At 39.4% G+C, this 20,606-nt stretch overlaps 1 protein-coding gene across 3 annotated transcripts in view; it reads right to left on the reverse strand.

Annotated features, from left to right (window-relative positions):
- Positions 1-363: 363 nt before the first annotated feature.
- The window catches only part of commd5 (COMM domain containing 5), a 41,549-nt gene continuing 21,306 nt past the window's right edge, over positions 364-20,606 (reverse strand). For 2 of the 3 annotated variants that reach the window (XM_043705159.2, XM_043705160.2), the window contains exons 6-8: positions 17,645-17,740; positions 16,633-16,708; positions 4,977-6,000 (exon numbers count right to left, since the gene is read on the reverse strand). In XM_043705159.2, the coding sequence (XP_043561094.1) occupies positions 5,899-6,000; positions 16,633-16,708; positions 17,645-17,740 (274 nt within the window). In that variant the 3' untranslated portion in view covers positions 4,977-5,898. Of the gene's footprint in view, positions 543-4,976; positions 6,001-16,632; positions 16,709-17,644; positions 17,741-20,606 lie in introns of those variants that run through there. The other variant, XM_043705161.2, reaches the window with a different exon arrangement.

A 20,606-nucleotide genomic window follows, 5' to 3' on the forward strand; every position in this document is an offset into this window, starting at 1 on the left:
AGAACAGGAATAAGGAGTCAAACGCTGGCAAATGGGCCTAGATTAATTTAGGATACTTGTAGGCATGGACAAGTTGGACCGAAGGGTCTGTTTTTGTGCTGTACGTCTCCATGACTCCATGATGGAAACACTGGATTTACAGAATAAATGCACAATGGAAAAGTAAAAAGAAAATGGCATTTTCAAATTGTTGAAAAATACCTGGAGAAATGAAACTCTGTACTTGCAAACTTTCAGTCTTCCCTGGACTCGAGGGAGGTGCCAGAAGATTGGAGAATTGCAAATGTTATGCAGACATAATTCAAGAACATTTGTAAGGATGAATCCAGCAATTAGAGACCAGTCAGTTTAACCTTAGTGGTGGGGATGCTTCTGGATTTAAGATGGCACATACACACGAAGCCTCTTTGTAAGCTCTCTTTATTTCTTACAATTGTTCAGCATTTTTAAACCTCAATTTTAAGTCTGTAAAAATTACTACACCTTGATCCATTCAATCTTCCTATGATCTTTATGCCCTTGTATGTTATGGTCTGCCTGTACTGCAAAACAAAATGTTCACTGTTCATGGTTTAAGTGACAACAATAAATCAAAATTAGATCAAAATTCCATAAACAATTATGCAGAACAGAATTAGCAGTCATGTGGAAAAAGGTGGGTTGCTTAGGAAGGCAGCACGGCTTTATGAAGGGGCAATTGCGATTGATTAATGTACTGAAGTTTTTTGAAGAGAGTAACAGAAAGACTTGATGAGGGTAGCATTATTGATATGATGCACTTGCACTTTCAGAAGGCATTTGATTCAGTGCCACATAACAGACTTGCGAGAAAAGTTTGTGACCATGGTATAAAAGGGACAGTAGCAACATGGTTACAAAATTGGCTGAGTAATAAGGAAAAGGAAAATGCCTAGTTATGTTTTTCAGGCTGGAGGGAGTTTGTTAGTGGAGGTCCCCAGGGTTTGAGATTGGGACCCTTACTTTTGTTGATATATCTTAGTGTGCAGGGGACAATTTCAAAGTTTGAAAATAACTCAAACATTGAATTGTAAACCATGAAACAATGGTGTAGAACTCCAAAAGGACATAGCGGTGGAGTGGTGGACAGTGTGGAAGAATGTTGCAGGTTGCAGGGTAACTTGGTTAAACTGCAGAATTGGGCTGAGAAGTGGCAAATGGAATTCAAAGAAGCTAAATGTGAGGTGAATCACTTTGGGAAGAATAACAGGAAGGCAGAATACTGGGTCAATGGAAAGATTCTTGGTAGTGTGGATGTGCAGAGGGCTCTTGGTGACCATGTACACAGATCCCTGCCACGCAGGTTGATAGTGCTGTTAAGGCGGCATATGGTATTATCGGTTTTATTGTTAGAAGGATTGAATTCCGAAGCCATGATGTCATGCTGCAACTGCACAAAAATCTAGTGGAATATGGTGTACAGTTCTGCTCACCCCCTTACAGGAAAGATGTGGAAGCATTGGAAAAGGTGCACAGGAGATTTACCAGGATGTTGCCTGGTGTGGAGCGAAGGTTTTATGAGGAGAGGCCGAGGGTCTTGGGTCTGTTCTGATTTAAGAGAAGGCTAAGAGGGGATTTAATAGAGACATACAAGATGATTAGATAGATTGGACAGTGAGAGTCTTTTTCCTAGGATGATGAAGTCGGCTTGTATGATGGCATAGCTGCAAATGGAGGGGTGATAGATCTCAGACAGATGTCAGAGGCAGGTTCTTTACTCAGAGAGCAATAAGGGCATGGAAAGCCCTGCCTGCCAATATAGTTAACTCAGTCACATTAGGGGCATTTAAACAGTCCTTGAATAAGCATATGGATGATGATGGGATAGTGTAGGGGGCTTAGGCCAGTTCACAGGTAGGTGCAACATCGAGGACCGAAGGGCCTGTTATGTGCTGTATTGTTCTATGTTCTAAAAGCTGGAGTGGTCAGACAGGTTCAATACAGAGAGGTGTGAGGTTATGCATTTTGGTAGAGAAAAATATTGAAAGGCAATATAAAGTAGGGACATCAGTCTAAAAAGGATGCAGGAGCAGAGGACCTGGATGTATATGTTCACAGATCATTGAAGATGGCAGGACAGACGAAGAGAGCAGTGAATAAAGCATACAGTATCCTCAGCTTTATCAATAGGGGCATAGTTCACAAGAGTAAGGAAGGCCTCCTTCTGCACCCTAACATTTCTCTGATTCTGTAATAGTTGGTTTCATTGCCAGAGAAGTTGATTGGCAGTAATTAACATTGGCTACAGTGGTAAAAGGTACTTACTTTAAATGACAAATTATTGAAGTGTTTAGTTCTATCAAGCATGCAAACACATCAATGCCACAACAGTGTATTTTAATGGCTTAGCAGCCAGCAATATGATTTTTTTTTTGCAAAGTTAATGCTATGGTGCAACTCAGACAGCAGCTTTTGGATTTTCATAATTAACTAAATTACTTCCGTGCATGAAGTTGCTCCACCAACTTTGCATTAAAAAAAAGTGAGTACTATTATTCTCATTGTTGTTTTAACAGTAAAGTTTAGCCCCTTACTTTCCATGACATTACCAAATAGACACGCTTATGGTTTTTTTTTGGAACTACACTGAAAATCGCAAGTGTTCTGAATTGATGACAGAGATCGTAAAGAGCACAGGAGCAGATCAACAGGTAAACAGGATGCAGTGCATTGTAGAGAAACTTGAAATAATACATTTTGAAAGAACAGGAAAGGATATGGTAAATAGCAAGATTCTATCTATCATAATGGTGCATTACTTTTCCATTGTTTAATCACACTGGCCTTATTAAGGCTTTGATCCCCAGATCCTTTCTGTCAACAACCACTTAAAATTGTTAATGCCTACTTTTAACAAACATGCAACTATTGAGATTAACATCACTGAAATGTTGACAGTTGTAAGTGCGTTTGAAATATAATAATTATTGTATGTCTCAAGAAATTTTAGGTTAAAGATGGGCACAGAAATTTAGGCATTGAAATTTATTTTTAGCTCCTTGTGAAATAATATTCTCATACTTAAAATATTTAAAATTGAAGAATTCTTCCAACTCTTAGACATAATAAAAATATTGAAAAAATGAGAACCTAGAATCTCTAGTGTAGATGAGGCCCTTCAGCCCATCAGGTTTGTATTGCCAAAGTACACTAAATCCACACTAGTCCCACTTTCCAGCACTTGGCCGATGCCTTGAATGTCATATTTCAACTGCTCACCCAAGCACTTTCTAAAGGTTGTGCGGTTATTTACCTCACCTACCCTCTCAGGAAGTGCATTCACTCTGGATGAAAAGAAATCCCCACTAAACCTCTTTCCTTTTGTCTTAAAATTCTGGCTCCATGTTAGTTGTTTTCTAATCAACCTGTTCAGAGACGTTACGATACACTCCTGCAGCAAGTCAGACTCACTCCTGGTGCAAGTAGGACACGGCGTCTTGATTTAATGTTCAGAATACTACCTCTACACCACAACAATCTAATGGCTCTTTGTTATCTATCCTTTGAAGATAGGGAATAGCTGCTTTCTATTCACACTGAAACCAATTCGATCCATTGAGCCTGCTCTGCCATTCAACAAGATTGTGGCTAATTGGTTTGTGGTTTGAACTTCACTTTACTGCCTGCCCCAACCTCTTCCCTCGGAACCTTTGACTCGCTTCATTAAAAATCTAACTCAAGCCTTGAATATGTTCAACTATCCAATGGTCACTACTCACTGGGTTAGAGAATTCCAAACACTAATAAACAGAAATAATTTCCTCTTCAGCTCCATCTTAAATGGGACACTATTTTGAAATTGTGTCCTTAATTCTAAAGTCTGAGAGGAATATAAAAAGTATGACACCTTTATATAACAAGTTATACAACATTTGAAGTCTCATTTGGAACTGAATGTTATTATGCAAGCTCAAAGTGGTTTGTAAAGAATGACTAGTATAAATAAAAACATCTCTGTACCTTACAATATCACTCAATGTTCCAAAACATGTTATGTACAATTTCAAATTCAATTAATTGGAGACATTTAAGAGGATAAATACAATTAGCACACATTGCTCAAGTTGGATGAATGCCAACTTAATTTGTTTTTATTGATATTCGTAGAGGGAGAAATATGAGCTGAGGGTACCAGAATAATTCTGCTCTCCTTAGAGTTTCAACATAGCTTTCCCTCAGCATTGCACTCACGTGGGAGCCGAGACTACGGGAAAACCTGACTGAGATAGAAACATTGAAACTTCTGACTCAGGTGGTGTGGATGTTACCAAATGAGTCAAGTAATAATTACATAATACCATCATTATGCATGCAACATTTCAAAGAATGCACATGGAATGTAAGGAGTCACAATAAGTATAGGAATTGCATAACTTATCAGGAAATTCTTATTTTACTTTTTACCCCTAAGACTGTCAAACCAAATCCAAGAACACTCCAAGATCACAGCAGGTGAAAACTCATTTCAGGACCAATGCTGACAAAGGTTCTAGCTTTTTTTCCTGTTGATGTTATAGTGGCAAAATTATCAACTTTTTTTTTTAAAATCGGACCTATTTTTCCTAATCAATCTATTCAGAAATGTTATTATGTACTTATGGAGCGGCTGGGATTTGAACCTGGATCTCTTGGTCCAGGGATAGGGACACTACTACTGTATCAAAGAGGGTCCTAAACCTTTCCTACTGCACCTCTCTGGAGTAGGTGGGACTTGAACTAGGTCTCCCGATCTAGGGGCAGGGACGCTGGCCACTGTGCGGCTATGAGGAGATGTTGAGATCAGCTGTGAAACACTTGAGATCAGCAGGCTGATATTTACCATAAATAATCTCACATGAAAAAGATTCCATTTGGTAAAGTTGCAATGACATTATTTCTCATGAAAATGTCAGATACCATCATGAGGTTTTAAAGGGAGGATGGGAGGAAGGGGGAGAGAGAGAGATTGAGAGACAAACCATGTTCAAATATTTTATTGTTTTAATTGTTTCCCAGTTCTTATCAGTTTTGGGAGAGACTTACACTGAAAACATTAGGCTTCAACTGAGTAACAAATGGGATCTTACAATGCAAGTCTGAAGATTTGACATCAATAGTTCCTGTCTGAATCCAAGATCCTTGAAGCAAGATAAATAGGTGTAGATTCACACATAGGCCTAGACAAATACACTTCCTCTGCAAATCGATTTTTCACTGATTTGGAGCCACAAACAATGCTTGGGCTCCGTACTGATCAGAAACTTCCACAGTGAAAAAACAAATGACAAAAGTATAGTGCCATATACACCAAGTTCCACCAGTTTTGAGGTTTTATTACATTTGAAACTAGATTTGTTATCGTACAAGCTAAAGGTCACTCCACTCAAAACTTTACATAAAAGGGCTGGTCATGTTCAAACACGTGACTTTCATTCTTTAGTCATTTTCCAGTTTTAACTTATACTATTGCCCTTGCTTAAAGCTCTTGCATAATTTTGTTTGATTTCACTCCATAATTCAAATTTCCCCTCTCTCTACCACTCCATATACAGACTACTGCCAATGTAATTTTCCTGATTAAATAAACTCCTGGACAGTAGGAGACTTGGGCTGATCTATCATGCCAGTTGCATCAGCCCTAACTGATACACAGGCTGCCTCCGAGACAGACAGACATTTTAAGGCTGTTGAATACTGAAATTAATTCAAGAAGTTGTGACATACCAGTAATCTCAGTTCACAAATCACGATTGCACGTAATAAAAATAATGGAAAATTCTCTAGGTTAGGCAGCTTTAATAAAGCTAGATTGCCTTTGATATAAAGGCTCTATATATTATATATAGATAAAGGTCCTGACATACAACACTGGTTTGCAGTTTCGTTTTGATGACAAATATGCTAATCTTGAATTTTGAGAATGCTTCTCTTTTCCAAGTCATTCATTTCCTTCAGGATTAGGGCAACATTGTAACGCATTTCCTGGAACTTTGAAACTGGTACCTACAAAAATAACATCACAGGGAGTAATGAAATTGACATATTTGCCAGTTAGTAATATACTGGAAGTTATTAAAAATCAACATATCTTGTATTTACAACGAGGGAGAGATTATACCCATTGAACAGATATCTTGTTCTTTTCCATAACAAGAGAAAAGCTGAGGGATGACCTGACAGAGGACTTTAAAGATTGTAACAGCATTTGACAAAGATAAACTGAGGATTGTTATTGCATGACCCAGGGCATATACATTGATAATAAATCCTAGAAGACCAAAGACAGAGGAACAAAAATAGGCCATTCAACCCATCGAGTCTGCTCCTCCATTCAATGAGATCATGGCTGATCTCTACCTTAAATGTGCAAGCCCTCATTCTGAGGTTATACCCTCTGATCCTAGACTGTGCCACAAGAGGAAACAGCCTTTCCGTAAATACCCTGTCAAGTGCCTTGAGACTCTTGTATGATTCAATGAGGTTGTCTCTCATTCTTATAATGAGTACAAGCCCAATCCACTCAACCTCTCATCACAAAACAGTACCTTCATGTCTGGGAATAACCTAGTGAACATTTTCTGGATTGCCTCCAATTCCACTAATCTTCCCTTAGATTAGGAACGCCAACTTGTTCATAGTATTCCATCTGTGATCTGACCAGTACCTTGTATAATTTTAAGCAAAACCTCCCTATGTTTATACTTTATTCCCTTGAAATAAAGGCCAACATTCCATTTGCCTTCCCTATTACCCATGGAATTTGAATGCTAGCTTTTTGTGATTTGTGGACAAGCACTCCAAATTTTTGTTCACTTTGGCTTCTTTCTTCCTTTTCATATGTCTAAAGAAGCTCTTGCTGTTTTGTCTTGATATTACTTCTAAGTTTACCCTCGGAATTTACTTCCTCCTTCCATATTATGCTTTTGGTTGGGTTTTGTTGGTTTTTAAAGCTTTCTGAATCCATTGGCTTACCACTAATCTTTGCCACATTATATTTATTCTTTCTATTTAACAATAACCCCTTCCAAGATTCTTTTTTTCCTCACTGAACTATATCTTTGCTGTGAGCCATTAACTTTTTTTTAAAACATCTCTCATTGTTCCGCAATGGTCTTTACTGCTAAACCCTTTCCCCAGTCCACTCCAGCCAGCTCTATCCTCATTCCGTTGCAATTACTCCCATTTAAACTGAAATTTTTCAGATCCAAGTTCCTCCCACACAAACTGAATGTGAAATTCAACCATGTTCATCATTGTTTCCGAGTGTATCTTTTACTCTGACATAATTTATTGAACCTGCCTGATTATCCATCACCAGATCTAAAACATATTGTTCTAGGTGAATTCAGCAGGTACACCTTTACTCTGGAAATGGTCAGCATATAGAACAAATAGCATAGATGGATTTAAAGTAAGCTAGATAAAGGCACGCTAGGAGAAGAAACGAAGAAAATGAAACATTAAAAGCAGCATGGACTGAGTGGATTGAGTGGTCCACTTCTGTGCAACATTTAATGGCCCTTCAGCTCAATTGTCTCATGAACTCTGCCTCATCAATCGACATTGGAATTACAGTAAAATAAAGCTCATTTAGCTTTCAGTTACAATACTGCTGCAGCTAATGGAAAAAGAGTGCTTGCACTTGCAATAAACTGAATTCTGGCCCTCACAATTTCAAGTCGCTGTTACCAACACCTTCAGGAAGACCCTCTTGGTGCTTCAGCTTTCCATCAAATTTTCCAGCATCAATGGTCAACTTCACAATCAAATTGGAACTATAGAAAGATTAATACTGGCTCAATATCACAGTACTTGGGAGCAGAAACCAATGAATGGGAGGATAATCTATTTCAGTTTCAATGCTATTAATGACAGAGGATTTTCAATGGATACTTGCCATATTGCCAGCGTTGGGCTGACATTTACCATAGGAGTAGAAGCTGAAAATGCTGGCACACAATGACAGACAAACAATTTGCAAGTCAGATAGTCTGCCAAATCACATGGCAGATCTCACTGAATATTCCAAATATGCGTCTTCTTGGATTAGTGTTCTTGTGTCCTTGTTCAAACTGAACAACTGATTGATAGTTGATCACTTTTGAAATTGAGGAAAACTTGTTTCATGTACCACCCCGGGTACACCTTTTCAGTTCCCCCCAGGTACTACAACAACTTGCTTTATAAAGCACCTTAGTTGTAATAAAATGTTCCAAGGCATTTCAATTTTGATACTGAGCTAGAAAAGGGGATGTTGGGTCACGTGATGAGACTGTATTTAAAAAGGAACATCTTAAAAGGAGGAAAAAGAAGATGGAGAGGCTAAGAGGTTTAGGGAGAAATTCAACAGCTTGCACCTAAACCCCATCAATCAATGGTAACTAGTGAAAAATCAGATACACCGAAGGCCACAACTGGATTGAACAATAAATAGTGAGAAATCCTTGCACAGCACGGTATCTAAAACAAAGGCTTCACCTTCTGGTTTTAAAGTCACACTGTTCTGAGAAAATATACAACTACCGGGGTTGACAATGGCCTATTAGCATTGTCGCTAAACTAATAATCTAAAGAGGTAAAAGGTGAAGCTCTGGGGACCCAGATACATTTTATTTTTTCAGTGTGCTGTGACCCAGTGATGGCGCCCAAACCTCGTAGCCAGACAGCTGAGTTCAATTCCCACCTGTTCCAGAGGTGTCTCATATCACATATGGACAGGTCAATTAAAACATCTACACAGCTTTGAAGATTTTTTCAAGGATTTCTAACAGGAGTGGTGGAGGCTGGTACAATTACAACATATAAAAGGCATCTGGATAGGTACATGAATCGGGAGGGTTGAGGGGGATACGGGCCAAATGCTGGCAAATGGGACTTGATTAATTTGGGATATCTGGTCGGCATGGATGAGTTGGACTGAAGGGTCTGTTTCCGTGATGTACAACTTTATTACTATAGGAATGGGACCAATGCATTGAAAATTAGTTGAATGTAGACGACAGAGGTTGAATTGGCACCTTTCAACTATCAAAACACAGGACAATCAGAGAAAACAATGACTGTTACAATTCACAGAACTCCACTTTAAAAATTAAATAGTCTCATTTTAATATTAAGCAGAATGGAAGACACAAAACTGGATGGACATAGACTAGCAATCAGTCAATGCCCACTTTAATAAACTAACCAGAGTGGAGGTCACTTTCAATCCTACTGATGTTTAAAAATAAACACAGTAAATAGTCACTACTATGGTCACAAAATCAAGTAGTCTTGGCATGCAATGCTTGGTAAGTTGACAATTGTGTTTGTATTTATTTGTGAATTCATGGGAACTGATTGATATATTGCCCATCCTCAAATGCCCTTGAAAAGGTAGTGCTAAAATCCTTCTTGAACCACTGTCTCCATGTGGTATTGGTCCACTCACTTTGTTGTCAGAAAGACAGCTCTCAGATTTTGATCAAAAGACAGTGAAGGAACAATGATATTTTTTCAAGACCACGTGGCTTTAAGGGAACTTGTAAATGTTGACTTTCCCATGTATTTGTCCTTCAGTGGGGCTGGGAGCTTGCAAGGTCCTGCTAAAGGAGCCTTGGTGTGTAGCTGTAGTGTATTGGAAAGGTGTGTGCGGAGTTAATGCTTAAGATTCCCATAAAATGGGCTGCTTTGTTATATCTTCAGGATTAAACGCAACATAGACTATTCTTACTTTGTTAAAAAAAAAACTTAAGTTCCATCTCATGATGATGATTAATGGACACATTAAGAACTTTGCTTGGAATCATTTTCTGGTCTTTATAAAAAATGGTCACATACTCAAGAAAGTTAATGGCTTGCTATTAAATGCAAGAGCATATCCCTGATAACACTTGGTTTAACTTCATTTATAATGCACACTGGAAGACTTTGGTTTGATAATCGCTTTTATGATAATAGAGTGCTTACAAATTTGAACATTACAAAATTATATTAGCATACACTGTAGAATAAACAACTTTTGCATTAATAAAGCAGCCTTTCACGCAATATCCAAATATTTGAACTAGGAGCTGAAGGTGACCATTCAGCCCTTCAAACTTGGTACCCATGCACAAAGATCTCAGCAGATCTGTTTCTGTCTTGAATTCTACATTCCCACATAACCATGATTTCATTGCCGGACAAGAATATCTCTCGGCCTTGAAAACATTCAATAGTCCTGCCCAGCCATTCTGGAGAGTCAGAATGGTCCAAAATCTCTCAAATCTCAGGAAAAAAATTCTCATTCCCTAAAAAGGTGACCCCTAATTTTCAAACAGTGCCCCCAGTTTTGGATTCACCCAAAAGAAACATTGTTTTCATGTCTGTCTTCTCAAGTACATCCAGGATCTACACTTCTGAATTCCAAAAGAATCAAGCCCAGTCTGTCCAACCTTTCCTTACCAGACAACCCATTCCATCCAGACATCAATCTAGTAAACCCTGACCAAATCTGAACATGGTACTCCAGATGTGGTATCACCAATACCAGTATTTAACCGAAACATAACCTACTTACTTTTTTATGCTCAATTCTTGTTGAATAAAGTATAGCATCCTATTTGCTTTCTTAATTACTTGTACTTGCATATTAACTTTTAGAGACTTGTAGTTAAACAGCAAGTTCTCTCTCCAGTTGGGAATTCTGCAGCTGTTCTCCATTTGAACAACATTCTGTTTTTCTACTCTTCCTGACAAAGTGAATAATTTCATTTTTTGCCATTTTATGTGCCATCTGCCAGATTTTGCCCACTCATCCTATCCAATTTCATGTCCTTTTCACATAGGTTCCTACCTTTGCAGCATTCGTGAACTCAGCTACCATGCTTTTGCTCTCATCAAGGTCATTGATATAACTGTTAAAAAGCTGAGCCCCCCAGTGCAGACCCCTGCAATGCTCTACTTGTCACATCTAGAAAATCAGAAAAAGATCTATTTATCCAGTCTCTGTTTTCACAAAACAGCCCAACATCTATCTATGCTAATAGGTACCTCCATAGATATTTTTAATCAACTCACTCATACATGTTACGATGATTTGGAGGAGCCAGTGTTGGACTGGGGTGGACAAAGTTAAAAATCACAACACCAGGTCATAGTTTATTTGGAAGCTTTCTGAGCACTGCTTCTTCATCAGGTGGTTGTGAAGCAGGACCATAAGACACAGAATTTCTAACAAAAGATTATAATGATACAGTGATACATTGAACAAACCAAGATTGTTAAGTCTTTCATCTTTTAGAATGGATTCACTGGTTTTGGTTCGTTAATATGTAAATCCCAGAACTTCTTTTAAGTCACATCCTCAAGAAAATTTAAGGTTTTATAACCAAAGGTGACATTTCAGTTCAGACAATGCTTTAAAAGGTGCGAGTCAGACCAATCTTGAGTCAGGCTGAAAATTGCAGAACCTGCAAGCAGTCAATGAATCCATATAATATTTGTAAATTCCACTTTGGAAATAGAACCAGTCTGACTCACACCTTTAAGGCATTGTCTAAGTTGAGATGTCACCTTTGGTTATAAAACCTTAAATTTTCTTGAGAATGTGACTTGAAAGAAGTTCTGGAATTTACATATTAAACAACCAAAACCAGCAAATCCATTCTAAAAGATGAAAGACTTAACAATCTAGGTTTGTTCAATGTATCATTGTATCACTGTAATCTTTTGTTATAAATTCTGTGTTTTATGGTCCAGCTTCACAATCACCTGTTGAAGCAGTGCTCAGAAAGCTAATGCTTCCAGAAATACCTGTTGGACTATGACTGGGTGTTGTGTGATTTTATACATGTTGCGATGCACCTGTGCAGCAGGTGGAACTTGAGATAGGGACATTACCACTGTGCCACAAGTGCCCTTATGTATCCCTTAGACCAGGAGTTCTACTATGTGAAATAACCTGTGCTAAAGGCCTTCTGAAAATCCACTATATGTCTGCAGGCCCCCCTTTACTTCCTCAAACAACTCAAATAAATTGATTAAATACAATTTCTCCAGCTCTTTCCTATCACCTTGGGTATTCTCAAAGTGCCCAGCTACAAATATCTTTTCTATTTTCTGTCTCCCTGCCTTCTTGAATAAAGGGATTACATTTTATACTTTCTGTCTAATGAAGTCTGTCCAGAATCTAGTAAATTGGGGGAAATTAACACCAACACATCTACCACTACACTGTTCATCTCTGTTAAGATACTAGGATGAAATCCATCAGGACCTGGGGTCTTGTCAGCCCTGCAGCTCTCTTAGTTTGCTCAGTACCACTTCCCAGGCGATCATTAACTTCTCCATCAAATCCATATCTCCCTTCCATTTCCTGATTTACAGGTATTACTGCAATGTTTTTATATCCCCGACAGTGAATATAAAAGCATAAGATTTGCTCATTTCATCTGTCATTTCCTTATTATTAGCTACCCATTCTCTCTTGAGGACCAATATTCTTTTTAAACCCCTATCTTTTTTTTTTAAGTATCCATTGAACCCTTGCTATCTATTTTTCTTTTCAATTTCAAACTGGCTTCCTCTCATACTTTCATTCCTTTCTCCCAATTAGACATGTTCTGCCAGTCTTTATATTCGGTCCAATCATCTGATCTCTGTAACTCATCATTGCATAATTACAAGCTTTTTCCTCTAGTTTGGTGCTTTCATTAACTTCTTTAGTTAACCACAGATAATGAGTCCGACCCTTCCATTTTTTTGCAGCAGTAGCAATATGCTTATCTGAATACTCCGAAATACACTCTTCAAATGGCTGTCACTGTTTCTTAATTGATCTATCCCAAAGCCCAGTCTCCCAGTTCATTCCAGCTCATTTGGTTTTCATGCCCAGGCAGTTGCTCTTAATTAAGTTTAAGAAACGAATCCTTTTTTGTGTGAATAAAGTACGTATTGAAATAAGAAAAAAAGAATCTTTGACTCATTCCTTTCCTTTTCAAATTGAATGTAACATATAAACGGCAGCATGGTGGCTCAGTGGTTAGCACTGCTGCCTCACAGCACCAGGGACCTGGGTTTGATTCCTGCCTCAGGTGACTGTCTGTGTGGAGTTTGCACATTCTCCCCATATCTGCGTGGGTTTCCTCCGAGTGCTCCACTTTCCTCCCACAGTCCAAAGACGTCCAGGTTAGGTGAATTGGCCATGCTAATTTGTCCATAGTGTTTGGGGATGTATAGATTAGAAATGTTAGTCAGGGGTAAATGTAGAGTAATAGGGGAGGAGAATGGGTCTGGGTGGGTTACTCTTCAGAGGTCGGTGTGGACTTGTTGGGCTGAATGGCCTGTTCCACACTGTAGAGATTCTCTGATTCTACGATGAATAAGGAGCTAAACCAAAGGGGGATATTTTAGGTAGGATGACCAAGATTTAATGAAGGGCCCTTAATCCAGATAAAGAAACAGATAAGCTCAAGGAGGCAGAATTCCAAAGTGTATGTCCCAGGTGGGTGAAGATATGGTTGCCATTTAAATCAATACAGGCAACAGTAGAATGCACAAGCGCCAAGAGTCAAAGAGGTTATGGTTCTGAATTAAGTTACAGGGATTGTGGAGAAATGGACAATGGACACATTTGAGCACCGGGAAACTAATTTTAACCTTGATATAGTGGGGAACTGGAAGTCAATGTAGGTCAGAAAAGCCTTGATGGGTGACTGCAAACAGGAGTGAGATGGGACAACAGCAGCTGCGTTTTGGATGAACTGAAGTTGAGAGGATACGGGGTGATTATCCTCCCAGGAAATATTGGAATAGTCAAATGTAGTGTCATCTTCACAGCTCTCATTCTTAATGCTGTGCAAATTTATGGGAGAAAGTCACAACCTAGATTTAATGCTAAGTAAATGTCACAAACGCTCAGACCAAATAGTTTTGCTTGCAGTTTGTAGCCTTTAATAGAAGTCGGTGCAGGAATGGGCAGCCAACCAAATGGGTTATATAACGTTTGCAATTGGCAGCAATTCATACTTATATAAGTTTGATGCATCTCAGATTCTAATTACAATTCATTTTCAGCACTGGCCCCTCCCATGTTTCCTGATTAACTAAATTTACAATTTGATTTCCCTATTATGATCCCAAAAACTTAACATTTAGGGTTAGATCATGACAATTTGTTCACAGAGCGAAATTCTACACATTTTTTTAAAACTCTGGAGAAACTAAATCCCACAGGCTGTGGTTGTTCAGCCTGCACAGACCTCAGGCCTTCCCTTTGCTGCAATGTGTGATGTTTCTATATCTGGTTATACCTTTAGGCGAGACTCGACATCTTGAATTTGGCAGGACAGGCAGTTTGGAAAAGTCTGCTTTCAGCCCTCTGATCTCATTGGAAACGGTTCTGAAGCTATCAACCGAGTGCCAAAATGGAGAACAACCCTTTACAGATCGCACAAATTGCAATGGTTCAGGAAAATGGCTGACTACTACCTTCTCAAATGGCAATTTGGGACGAGCAACAAAGTGCTGATCCTGCCTTCGACTACACCATCCCACAAATGAACTTTTTTAAAAATCATGGAAAAGTGCAGCAGGTCAGGCAGCATCCAAGGAGCTGGAGAATCGACGTTTCGGGCATGAGCCCTTCTTCAGGAAGGATTCCTGAAGAAGGGCTCATGCCCGAAACGTCGATTCTCCTACTCCTTGGATGCTGCCTGACCTGCTGCGCTTTTCCAGCAACACATTTTCAGCTCTGATCTCCAGCATCTGCAGTCCTCACTTCCTCCTTTTTTTGAAATCATGTCAGCATAAGGAACTCAATAACATTTCTTTAAAATGTATTTGCTCTTAAGGTCAAGGTGACTCTGAGAGAACAGTATTATGGTCTTGATGGTATTGTCAAGTACAACATGCAAATTGCCAGAAATAAAAAGCAGATATTGCAAAAAAGACCCTGGGTTTTGAGTTACCTGCCAGTTCAACGTACCAGCCTGTTCCCTGGCCAACATCTGTCTCAGGCTTGCTGCAGTGCTCCAGTGAAGCTTAGCACAAGCTGGAAGAACCCCGCATTTTCCACATGGGAACAAGACAGCCTTTTGGACTCTCCCATGTCCTTACCCCAAACCTCGCACACCAGGCCTTGTAATCACACAGTCTGCTATTTAACACAACCCACTGTTAGTCACTAACAGTCTCCATTAATAACTACTCGCCCTCCTAGCTGGATCGTTATCCACTCTTTTGCCTGTCAAACTGTCCTTCTCTCTCTTTGGGCTCTATTCCCACTATCATTTACTCCTTATCCCCTCTCCCTCACCCTATTTTCTGCATAAAAAACAACATATTCCTAGCTACCATCAGTTCTGAGGAAGGGTCACTGGATCCAAAGGGTTAACTCAGATTTCTCTCTGCAGATTTTACCAGATCTGCTGAGTTTTTTCAGCAATTTCTGTTTTTGTTTCCACTTACAGCACCCGCAGTTCCCTTTGTTTTTATTGTGAATAGCCAGACCGGATTGCAGGTCCTGATAGATGTTAGTAAATCAATGGGGATTTTATAACAAGCTAGCAAATGTAATGGCAATCTTCTGGTATTAGCTCAGGAATTACCAGATTTACCCGATTAAGTTAAACTAATTACAACAGCAAGATTTAGTTTCCTGGGAATCATGGTTATTAAGACCAGTACTGGAATCTGTGTTGTACTTCAGGAACGTACAGCAGCAAAATACTGCCTTTCATTAAATTAGTTTGAAACAGTAACGAATGATAATGGTGGAACACATCAATAGAAGATGGAAGAGGATGTTAGGAAGTATCTAAGCGATCCCACATGGAGAGAGAATACGTTTTTAGTTTTAATTAGGAACAAAGAGGGTTGGGACCTGCTGAGTCTTGAGGAGCCAATCAAAACTTGGCGAAAACAAACATCTTCATTTATTTAGTGTTTTTCACTATCTCAGGATGACCCAAAATGCTTTAAAGTGAACAAAGTACTTTAGAAACGTAGTCACTGTTGTAATGCAGGCAAAGCAACAAATAATTTGTAAATAGTAAGTGCTCACCATGAGCAATATGATAACAAGCTCATTTATTTTAGGGATTTTGATCGAGGGATAAATTTTGGTCAGGACACTGGGGATAATTTCACTGCTTTCACTCTTATGTCCATCCAAGGGAGAAAATGGGATCTCTGTTTAACAGACCACCTCGAAGATGCCATCTCAAGCAATGCCACACCTCTTCAGTGCTGCACTGGAGGATCAGCCTAAACTTTTTGTACTGAAATCCCAGAGGTGGACGTGAACCAACAACATGGTGACACAGAGCTGACAGCTCTGCCAACTGATGCCCAGCAACTGAAAACTCTTATGAATCAGTTTCACGAAGCAGGACAGGATCAAACTACAGCATCAATGTTTTATTATAGCCAGCTCCAATATTTCATCCAAGCATTCTGCCAAGGACATGCTGGTAGACAAAGTGCTACTGAAGTTAGCATGACAAATCAAAGTGTGAGACTGCTTCGTTCGTAGATATAAAAGTCTACAAGAAAGAAAAACAAGCAGCAATTGGGCTCAAATTCAGTTACCAAGGGGGCTCAGACCATTGGCTCAAGTCAGTTGATAAAGAGTATACCAAAAGATACAAATATAATTTTCTGCAATGTACTCACTTCAAAACGATGGACATTACCATTCGACAGTTTTAACTGCATCAGTATAGCAGGCTGCAAGGCGCGAGTCAAAGAACTATGAACAGAAAATCAGCATGAGTGTCAGAGTAAAGACAAACAAATCATTTGCTCGAAATTGAGAATTACCCGAAACCAAAATCTGCACAGAAAGATTATGGCACAGAAAGAGGCCATTCAGCCAATTGTGCATTGGTGAAATTAAAACGAGCCTTCTATCTTGACCCCACTCTCCAACACTTGGCAAATAGCCTTGGAGATTAAAACACTTCAGGTGCATAATCCAGGTATCGTATCGTTTAAATGAGATAATGATTTTCACCTCTACCACCAAACAGGGCAGTAAATTCAAGAAACCCACCACTTTCTGGGTGAAATGGATTTTTCTCAAGTTCCTTCCAATCCTTAACTAATCACATTAAAGTTGCGTCCCCGGTAATTGACCTTTCCGCTACGGAAAGGCAACTCAGTCGAAGAATCTCAAGTTTTTTTTATCCCGCAATTAAGACAACGCTCAGCCTCCTCTGTTCTAAGAAAATAAACCTAGTCTTGTCAATTTTTCCTCAAACATGCAATTGTCAAGCCTTGGGAAGTGACTACCCTTTAAAACCTCATCAGATGTAAAGAGCTCTGAATGCATTAAGGTTAAGAAAGGCACTACAGAAATCTTTCTATTTCTTGCTTTACAACTCACCTCTTAAAATCTCTCTATTCATGGTCACCTATCCCACTAACTTTGTTGGTGGTGTTGGGTCTAATTTTGTTTCATTGTACTTCTGTGAAGCACCTTGAGGCCACTTGCCATGGTATATAAATGTGAAATATTGTTCCTAAGAATGTTGTGCTACCTTTGTTCACCTGCCACAAGATTCCAGACAGGAAGATAGCAGCATCAACAGAAGCTTGGGCAGAGGATACTTGGGCAGAAAAATAATGTAGGTTGACTGAAAATAAAAATCAAAAGCCAGAAAAAAAATTGAAAATGCTATTTTACCTGGAAGAAATAGCCACATCAACTCTCCATCTGAAATCCTTAAGAGTTGGCAATCGAGTCCGGTTTTGCAAGGCTGCAGTCTCCAATACTGACCTTCTAAAATCAAAAATAGTATTTATTGTAAGACCATCACATTAAGAAGCAGGAGCAGTGATTTGTTAGGTCAGTTCCATTACTCAGTGACATCACAGCTAATCTGATGGCGTCCTTAACTGTATGTTGCTGCTTATCTCCAATGACCCTCAACTCACTTGTCAATCAAACTTCGGTCTAATCCAAGCTTCAAATATATTCAATGACAGCCTCCACTGTTCAGCGAGAAGGGCAATTCCAAAGGCCGAGACACCCACATACCAAGAAAATTTCTCCTTATCATAGTCTTAAATTGGAGATATTTGATTTTTAAAGTATATCTCCTAATTCTAGATTCATCTATGTTTCAGTAAGAGTCCGTTATTTTTATCAACTCAAATGAGTATCAGCCAACCTATTCAAGCTTTCTTCTGAAGATAACTTTCATCTCATCAAACAGCCTAGTTTACCTTCTCGGAGTGTTTCTGAATGCAGGTAAAGGGGTCCCCAAGTGTGGACGTCCAATTTGGTCATACTTAGAAACTCAAGGTGCAATTTTAAAGAGCCGACATACAAATACTTCTTACTACTTATGAAAGGCTACTTTATATTGCCCTGCACCATGTTCCAATTTGTGTGGAATCAACAGACTCAAGAATGGAACACGGTCACAAACAAGGGACACCCTGTCTATCCACTCCATAAGTAACAAGACCAAAGCTGCACACAATACTCTCAGCAAAGTCTCACCTTCAATGCCCTGAGGTTGCATCAAGACTTTGACTTTCATACTCCAATACCATTGCGAGCATTTAAAAATAGAGTTCAAATAGGATGCTTTCAAAAGTCACATGACCACTTAATATGAACACAAGCCAAGTAATAAGTTAAGAAAATTATTCTGCAAGAAATTGAACATTTCGCAAACTAGTTTTTACCTTCTGCAGAGAGTTTCTGCCCGATTTTCTGTTGTGGGCCATTCTAACCATTGCCAGAATTACACAGAAATTGCAATTCTGAAACAGGTTGTCTGTATTCATCTTGCTCACTAGCTTTAGAACTATCTCCATGTTTGTCATTTATATAAGTGATTTTGATGAGAATATAGAAAGCATAGTTAGTAAGTATGCAGATGAAACCAAAATTGATGGACAGTGGACAGCGAAGGTGGTTATCTAAGATTACTAAGAGATCTTGATCAATTGGGTCATTGAGCTGAAGAGTGATAAATGGACAAGTGCAAGATATCTCATTCTGATAAAACAAACAAGGAAAGGACTTATATAATTAATGGTAGGGCTCTGGGCAGAGACCGAGGGGTTCAGGTACATAATTCTTTGCAATTTGCGTCATATTTAGACAGGGTAGTTAACAAGGCATTTAGTATGCTTGCCTTCATTGCTTAGATCTTTGAGTGCAGAATTTGGGATGTCATGTTGAAGTTGTACAGGATGTTGGTGAGGCCTCTTGTGGAGTGCTACACGCAGTTCTGATTGCCCTCTTTTAGGAAGGATATCATTAAACTTGAGAAGGTTTAGAAAAGATTTACCTGGCTGTAGCCAGGGATGGCAGGTTTAAGACATAAAAATATACTGGGAAAGCTGGGACTTTATTCACTGGAGCGTCGGAGTTTGAGGAGTGACCTTATCAAGGTTTTATAAAATCATGAGGGGCATAGATAAGGTGAATGAGAAGGCAGGTGGGACTAGTTGGGTTTGGGAATGTGGTCGGCAGGAAACGGTCGGACCGAAGGGTCTGTTTCTATGCTGTATGACTCTATGCAAATAATCTCCATGATTGGATTAGATTAGATTACTTACAGTGTGGAAACAGGCCCTTCGGCCCAAGAAGTCCACACCGACCCGCCGAAGCGCAACCCACCCATACCCCTACATTTACCCCTTTTAACCTAACACTACGGGCAATTTAGCATGGCCAATTCACCTAACCCGCACATCTTTGTGACTGTGGGAGGAAACCGGAGCACCCGGAGGAAACCCACGCAGACACGGGGAGAATGTGCAAACTCCACACAGTCAGTCGCCTGAGTCGGGAATTGAACCCGGGTCTCTGGCGCAGTGAGGCAGCAGTGCTAACCACTGTGCCACCATGCCGCCCACTAAACTATAAACTAAACATCAAGCATTCTGAAACCATAGGCAATTCAAGTTACCGACAATGGCCTTTAATCATCAAGCCCTTTTACAAGGCAGCACTATCTTTTTTCGAAGGGCGACCTCTCTATCCAGTATCTCTAACAGCCAAGAAATTCACCATCTCTGGAGTTAAATTCTTGCATTGTTGTTACACAGAGATAGAACGGTTTCACCGTTGCTATGGATAGCGGATGAAGCATGTCTATTCTAATGATTTTTTTTAAAAACAGTTAAATACCCAGACCGTTTTGAAAAAAGGTGCATGTGAAAATACATGGCAATTGCAGCCATGTACCTCCGGCATCTATAATGAAAATATTTCACTCTACACGTGGTCATTTATATTAGGCAGCATCCAAGTTCTTGCCCAAAACGTCGATTCTCCTGCTCCTCGGATGTTGCCTGGCCTGCTGTGCTTTTCCAGCACCACACTCTTGACTCTGATCTCCAGCATCTGCAGTCCTCACTTTCTCCTAGTATGGAGATTGGTCAACCATCACAACTCAGTCAGTGAATATCCTCACCTGATACCCACATCTGAAGAGGTGGATTATCATATGCTTCACAGCCAGGGATAATCAGTATCTAGCATTTTCTACTCCTCTTGGTTCTGAACTTAATCTATTGCCTCCTGGAGAAGATTAATTAATTAATTTAGCAGTGATTGATAATCTGTTGATTTTATGACCACGCCATTTGTATTCATTCACTAATCCAATGGTCAAGCTGCATGC

This window comes from Chiloscyllium plagiosum, unplaced genomic scaffold (genome assembly GCF_037043375.1).
Source record: "Chiloscyllium plagiosum isolate Xiang-an unplaced genomic scaffold, Cpla_swu_hap1 HiC_scaffold_11, whole genome shotgun sequence".
Lineage (NCBI taxonomy): Eukaryota > Metazoa > Chordata > Chondrichthyes > Orectolobiformes > Hemiscylliidae > Chiloscyllium > Chiloscyllium plagiosum.